The sequence below is a fragment of the Eretmochelys imbricata genome, chromosome 10, assembly GCF_965152235.1.
Source record: "Eretmochelys imbricata isolate rEreImb1 chromosome 10, rEreImb1.hap1, whole genome shotgun sequence".
Taxonomy (NCBI): domain Eukaryota; kingdom Metazoa; phylum Chordata; order Testudines; family Cheloniidae; genus Eretmochelys; species Eretmochelys imbricata.
In genome coordinates this window covers 84,160,613-84,167,723 of record NC_135581.1, presented here as the reverse complement: position 1 = coordinate 84,167,723, position 7,111 = coordinate 84,160,613, and the positions used below count along the sequence as shown (strand labels likewise).

The window sequence follows — 7,111 nt, the reverse complement described above, 5'->3', positions numbered from 1 at the left end:
CACATCCACCCCCCAAACCCACCCCTACTCCACATCCTCCCCCCCGTCCAGCCCCCCAAACCTGCCCCTGCTCCACATCCTCCCACTGTCCCGCCCCCCAAACCTGCCTCAGCCCCACATCCTCCCCCCAAACCCACCCCTACTCCACATCCTCCCCCCGTCCAGCCCCCCAAACCTGCCCCACATCCTTCCCCCAAACCTGCCCCTGCTCCACATCCTCCCACTGTCCCGCCCCCCAAACCTGCCTCAGCCCCACATCCTTCCCCCAAACCTGCCCCTGCTCCACATCCTCCCCCCAAACCCACCCCTACTCCACATCCTCCCCCCCGTCCAGCCCCCCAAACCTGCCCCACATCCTTCCCCCAAACCTGCCCCTGCTCCACATCCTCCCACTGTCCCGCCCCCCAAACCTGCCTCAGCCCCACATCCTTCCCCCAAACCTGCCCCTGCTCCACATCCTCCCCCCAAACCCACCCCTACTCCACATGCTCCCCCGTCCAGCCCCCCAAACCTGCCCCTGCCCCACATCCTTCCCCCAAACCCACCCACTGGATTGAGCCCCGCCCCTCCTGTCGTCTCTCCCTCGACAGCCCCGCCCGCAGAGACTCCTGTTCCAGCCCCGCCCATGTCCAGTACTAGCCCCGCCCCCATGGGGGACGCTCCCTCGATAGCCCCTCCCGCGCTAAGCCCCGCCCTTAGAAACGCCTGTTCCAGCCCCGCCCCGACGCTCACGTAGCCCCGCCCATGCCCAGCGCTCGGCCGCGTCTTCTGAGGCCCCGCCCATTGCCCGGCCTCTCCCGCACTAGCCCCGCCCATGGCATGAGGCCCCGCCCATCGCCGAGCCGGAGCCACCGCCATGAGCCGCCCGTGCGAGGAGCGGGGCCTGCGCGCCCGGCCGGTGCACTGCGAGCGGCTGCCCGGGCGCTGGGACCCGCCCGCCCTGCAGGGGTACGGAGCCCCCGCGCCGCTTCGGGCTGGGGCCCACGGGCGCCGGGGGGGCTCGCGGCGCGGGGGCGGGGCGGGGCAGGGCTCGCTGCGCGGGGGCGCGGGGGCGGGGCGGCGGGGCAGGGCTCGCTGCGCGTGTGCTTGGGGGCGGGGCGGGGCTCGCTGCGCGTGTGTGCGGGGGCGGGGCGGCGGGGCAGGGCTCGCTGCGCGTGTGCTTGGGGGCGGGGCGGGGCTCGCTGCGCGTGTGTGCGGGGGCGGGGCGGCGGGGCAGGGCTCGCTGCGCGTGTGCGCGGGGGCGGGGCGGGGCTCGCTGCGCGTGTGTGCGGGGGCGGGGCGGCGGGGCAGGGCTCGCTGCGCGTGTGCGCGGACTGCGCGGGGGCGGGGCTTGCTGCGCTGGGGCGCGGGGCGGGGCTCGCTGCGCGGGGGCGGGCGGTGGCCGGGCTGCGCGGGATCCCCATGACTCTCCCCCCCCGCACCTCCCAGAGCCCGGCGCCGGCCGCGCCTGTTCCGCGCTCCAGGGGCCGGGGCTGTTGGGGAGTCGCAGGGCAAGGTCCCTGCTGCTGGGCAGCCCCGCAGGCTGGGAGTCGGCATCCGCTACCCGCCGGGCTCCGGGGTTGGCGCTGAGCGGTGCGGGCCGGCGGGGGTTGGAACAGGGGTGTGCCGCGAGGACTGGGGTGGAAACGGCTCGCTGGAAAATCCTCTTGATTTGTCCCATCCTAGGTAGAGCAGGACCAAGGCAGCCCTTCCTGGGATGAAATGAAATGCTCTGTAACCTGCGGAACTCACTGCTGCAGGGTGCTGTTGAGGCAAATGCTCTGTGGAGCTTTGTAAGGCTGAGGGGGATCTTTAAGTTTTATTTCTAAGACTAAGAACAGCATCTGTAGTGACACGGAGTGGGATAAAAGCCACAGGCACTCTCAGTCCTTATCCAACATAAAGGCTTGAGTTGACCAGCTGCTGAGTTCAGGAGAAATATCTGTTCTGCAGATGGGGCAGTTTTGTTTTTGTCTGAGGCATCTGGCTCTGGCCACTGCCTGAGCGGGGGACATGGGACTGGATGGCTGTCCTGGTGGCATGCACTGTGTCTGATTGTTCCCTTCCCCTCCCGTCTGCAGTGGGAACGGTGTGATTCTGGAGGGAGAGCTTCTTGATGTCTCTCGTCACCTCATCTTGGATATTAATGGCAGGAAGGTGAGCAAGGTGCCTTGTCCCGGGCTTCCCTTGGGGAGGAAGAGGCGCACAATGGGTGCCGGGGGGGTGGGGGGAGTCAGAGATAAACAACCATAATCTGTCTAGAGCTTGGTACAGAGAGGGCAGCAGCAGCAGACTTCCCCCAGGCAGGGCACAGAGGGGGCATGCGAGCCAGTCGTGGGAGGGCCTCCCGCTAACGATGATACTTCACACTGGCATTTTTCTCCATATTTCTCAAAGCACTTCCCACAGATGTGTTAGGATCTTTATAGCCATTTCACAGCTGGGGAAATTGAGGCACAGCGATGGGCATTGACTCTCCTGTGGCCATGCAGGGAGTCGCTGGCAGATCTCCTGGGCCGTATCCACTGTATGTATAGTGCTGCTGGCCATGCAGTGCATAGGTGTCTGTCTGTCTGTCCCTCTTTCTGCGCATCTCCTGCTTTTGCTGATGCCTGCCCTCAGGCACTAGGGTTAGGGTTCCTGCTTCAGATGTTTGGCAGTCCAGCGGCGCACCTGGTGCAGAGTGGGAAGGTGCTTTTCTTGCTGATGCAGGTGCCCGTCTTGGGCGGGGTGGGTGGGGTGCCTCCTCAGAGAGGGGCTGGCACCATGCTGTCTTCCAGAGCACTGTGCTGACTGCCTCCCTTGAATAGATGCTCCCTGGGAATGGCCTATCCCAGGGTGGACTTGTGCTGCAGTGAGCAGGTCCCAGCTGCTGTGTGGGGCTCTGGAGGCTGGGCCCTGGGGGTGTCGGTTTCTGCAGCTGACCTGGAGTGTGGCTGGGTAGTGGCGGCTTTGCCGGTCTAGGTCCTGTTACTGTTTGTAAGCACTGGTGCTGTCCCAGGTTCACCCCCTTGCAGCAGGTGGGGTAGGGAATGCCGTTACTCTGGCTGTCACCTCCCTGTGACTGGTGGCAGTCTGCCGGTTGTGGGCTGCAGGCCCTGGAGCAGGGGGACAGGGAGCTGGTGACCTGCTGTCCGGCTGTGAGCATCTCCGGTTCCTCCCTGCTGCAGGAGCGATACTATGTGCTGTACGTCAGGCCTGGCCAGGTCCATCGCCGCAAGTTTGACGCCAAGGGAAATGAGAGAGAGCCAAATTTCAGCAACGCCAGGAAGGTGAACACCGGCTTCCTCATGTCCTCCTTCAGTAGGTACTGGGAGGAGCCCTCCTGCGGCTCCGTCCTGCCCTGCTCTCCCCAGCAAAAAGAAAAGGAGGACTTGTGGCACCTTAGAGACTAACCCATTTATTTGAGCAGAAGCTTTCACGAGCTACAGCTCACTTCATCGGATGCATCAGACTCACGAAAGCTTCTGCTCAAATAAATGGGTTAATCTCTAAGTGCCACAAGTCCTCCTTTTCTTTTCGCGGATACCGACTAACACGGCTGTTCCTCTGAAACCTCTCCCCAGCAGTAGCGCAGAATCCATCCTGGGCACATTCAGCTCAGCCGCAGGAGGCTGGCTCCACCTTTCCATTCTCTCACCCCGGGGGAGGGGGAAGGCTTGTACCTGGGGTCGGGGACTTGTGCTCAGTCTCCTGCCCAGTGGTTGTCATCTTGCCCATGTCCCCTGCTGGTTTCCCCTCAACTGGAAGTGGAGGCCAGCGCTCACCTTTGAACTGAGCTGGGGGGAGGGCGTGCGGCTCTCTTTAGCCCCTTGGAGGCGTGAAATACCACTGGCTTTGAGTCCTGTCCGACCCTGATCTCTCCCATTGGGGAAAGTCCTTTACTCATCGTGGGCTGTAGAGGCTCTGTGTTACAGATGTCTTGGCACTTTAAGGCACATGTGAACCAGGGAGCTTGGTGTCAGGATCCTCGGGACCAGTGACCAGAATCAGAGCCCACTCCCTCTTCTCCCAGCCCGGGACTCCTGGGCATCCCGTGCACAGCTCCCCTGCTGGGATCCATCCCTTCCCCTGCGCTGAGAGGAGCTCAGTCTCCGAGTGCTGGGCGTTTCACATACGCTGGCATTTGCTTTGCATGTGGCAGAAGTGGAAGCCAAAGGCGAGACAGACAGGCTGTCCCCCGAGGAGCTGAAGGGGCTGGTGAATAAGCCGGAGCTGCTGAGTGTGACAGAGCCCCACACTCCCAGGCAGGCTGTGGCCTTCTGGCTGCAGGAGATGGAGATGGAGAAGATGGAGCTGGAGCTGGGGACAGAGATCCGTCTGAAAACCCAGGGTGACAGCCCCTTCATATGTGAGTGACCTCCTCCTCCCAGGCTGGGCTCTTTGTGCACCTGCTCCCCATGGTGGCACTGGGTCATTGCTCTTGGCTTTGGGGCACCATCCTCCAACTGCCTCCTGCCTGTTAGTTACTGGTATTGACAGGGATTGAGGCTCTGTGGCCCTGTGCGTGGTGTCGGGCTTGTCGCCCTTCGGGCGTTCTGAGGCCTTAACCCAGATCCCCAGGGACCTGGAGCAGATGTAGCAGCACCAGCACATGCCCTAGGCGTTCCCCAGCTTACCCAGGAACGAGGATTTCTGCTGCTCCTGCCTTGCTGTTTCTTCTCTGCCGGCTTCACCCAGAGACAGCTCAGTCAACTTCCACATGCCAGCTGGGAAACTGCTTCCTCCAGCACCCCCTGCCCCCTCACCCCTGCTTCTGCTCCACGTAGCTCCTTTCTCCCTTTCAGTCTCTCTAGCCAAGCTGCATGCAGGGACAGTGACCAAGTGTAACTTTGTTGGCGATGGACAGGCTGGGGCTTCCTGGACAGACAACATCATGGCTAACAGACCTCAAGGAGGGCCAGCCCCCGAGCCCAGGGGGCAAGGGGATGGCGCAGAGGAGGATGAATGGGTAGGTGGAAATACTTTCTCCCGTTCCTGTTGAAGTGGGGAAGCAGGATCACAGGGCGGGATTAATCTTCTGGAAAGTTCCTCTCTGAGCAAGGTCCAGCTGCTCAGGTTGGAGAGGCTGGGATTGCCGTCTTGGGGGCTGACTCCTCTATGGCCAAGTACCAGCATGGTGGGCTGCCCTAGAGCAGCATGCCTTGCCAAGCCCTGGAGAGGAGAGAGGGGTGGGCAGCTCTCCTGAGAGCACAGATCTGCTAGGGCCATATTGAGTACACCAGCTCATCTTAGAGGCCACTGATCAGTTGTCTGAGTGGGAGAGCTCAGAGTGAAAGGCTCCATCCCCTGGGAGACAGCCAGTCCCCTTGCTTGCAGGAGCTGTGTATTCTGTCTCAGTGTCCTGTCTCTGACAGTGGCTAGTACAAGGTGCGTCACGGGGAAGTGAACAGAACAGGCCAATAGTGATCCAACCCTGTCATCTACTCCCAGCTTCTGGCAGTCCGAGGCCTATGGACACGCAGAGCATGGGGCTGCATCTCAGACCATCTTGACATGTGCACACCTGCATTCTGGGAGATGGCTTCTGTCCTTTACAGCCAATGCTGTGCTTATTCCTGTACAAAGCGGGACTGCCCCTGCTCCAAGGAGCCCCCGTCTCGATTCCTGACTCGTACTTTGTTGTGTTTGCGGCTTTTCCACGTCTGTTTCTTCAGCCTGTTGTCCCATGCTGCTTCTTGGACGCTCCAGATCCGTGGCTGCACAGCTTCCTCCTCGAGTCTGTGATGAGGCCAGCAGTGGGCGCTGCTCCACCAGCCAAACCCACTCTGCTCTTGCCTTTCCCTCCTCCCTTGGCTCGCTGAGCCCATCCCTCTGTGGCCTCCCCTCTCCTGGAGACCCAGCATAGCTCCTGGGTTCTGAGCCCAGCTAGGATTGTCTTTCGCACTGACTGGCTCTGTTGGCTTTTCCCCTAGGATGACTGAGAGCCGAGGGACCTTCTCCAATGAGGCAGCAGCCGCTCTGTACAGTAACTGTTCTGTTCTCCCTGCTTTTGACTCCATGGCACCAGGGAGGGTGCAGAGCCTGGATGGGGGGATTCTCACCCCTGGGTTGCTCAGGGTGCAGTTTGCACTGGGCCAGCCCTGAGAAAGAGGTCTCCATGCCCAGCTGGCCTTCGTATGTTTTGCAGTGTTTGTCCACAGGGGCCTTTGGGGTCCGTACGGCTCTGCCCTGGGTTCCAAGAGTCCCTCTCTCTCCTCCCCACCTGCGTCCTGCTTTGGGCGGAGGCTGTGGCCCAAGTGACCAAGCTTATGCTTGGGCTTTTCCTGACTGCTGTGAGCCATCTGGGGCCGGGTGAAGGTTGGCATTGCCCCTCTGCTTGGTGCACCCTGCCCAGTCGCTGCCCCTGAGAAATCCCACTTGGTACGTGTAGATAATGCCTGTCTGCCCAGCCAGTCCCTCTCCCTTGGCCATGGAGTCCTGCTCCTTATGGGACACTAACCCATGTATCTCGCTGATTGGAAATGTCCCAAGCTGTCTGCACAAGCCATACTCTAACATCCTGCCTGTGCATTTATGAGCAGTGTTTTTTTAATTAATAAATCTCTCAAACCTACACCAGAAGCATGTGACTGATGTTCTCAAAGCCTCCCCAGCCCTCTGCCAAGGGAGAACTGGCTCTTGTCTCTTTTCCAAATACGGGCCTCTTAGTTTTGTCTGTAACCTAAAAAAGAAAAAACTTTCAGGGGCAAGTAATACAAGCATCATCTGTCTGGCTGGGAAGAGGAGGGTGGTTCTGTGGGGAACTTCCTTACCTGCTGGCTTAAAAGGAACTGCCCCTTAATTCCGTACCCTGTGTGTGGGTAGAAAGGGCACGTTTTGTTACACGGCCCACCTGGGCTGCCTGCTTTCCGGCAGGGATCTCTCAATGATGAGCTAGAGATCTACTGTAAATTAAAAAGAAGCAGGTGGTCTGCCACACAAGGCTGCCTGGCCCAAGGTGTGAACAGGGAAGAGGGGAGAAAGCATCTCCTAGACCCAGCAGGCCCTTCTGGGGAAGTGCCTCGGGCTGATTTCCCACTTGCGGGCTCTAGCTATGATTGCTGCTGCGGGGCAGCCGCCCACCTCAGAAATAGGGGATGGGAGTGCTGAGAGATGACGGGGTGCCTCCCCTTTTCCCAGGACTGAGTAC

At 60.9% G+C, this 7,111-nt stretch overlaps 1 protein-coding gene across 3 annotated transcripts; it reads left to right on the top strand.

The window, feature by feature from the left end:
* Positions 1 to 834: 834 nt before the first annotated feature.
* On the top strand, positions 835 to 6,529 carry ARPIN (actin related protein 2/3 complex inhibitor). 3 transcript variants are annotated; one of them, XM_077828664.1, is made up of 7 exons: positions 854 to 948; positions 1,666 to 1,772; positions 2,061 to 2,136; positions 3,150 to 3,282; positions 4,124 to 4,330; positions 4,767 to 4,930; positions 5,413 to 6,529. In XM_077828664.1, the coding sequence occupies exons 2-7, from the start codon at positions 1,702 to 1,704 to the stop codon at positions 5,704 to 5,706; spliced, it is 945 nt and encodes a 314-aa protein (XP_077684790.1). In that variant the 5' UTR covers positions 854 to 948; positions 1,666 to 1,701; the 3' UTR covers positions 5,707 to 6,529. The 3 variants fall into 3 exon arrangements, with proteins under 3 accessions (XP_077684791.1, XP_077684790.1, XP_077684792.1); XM_077828666.1 differs by lacking the exon at positions 1,666 to 1,772 and adding an exon at positions 2,377 to 2,506 and having other exon boundaries at positions 917 to 948; XM_077828665.1 differs by lacking the exon at positions 1,666 to 1,772 and having other exon boundaries at positions 835 to 948; positions 5,895 to 6,529.
* The last annotated feature ends 582 nt before the right edge of the window (positions 6,530 to 7,111 follow it).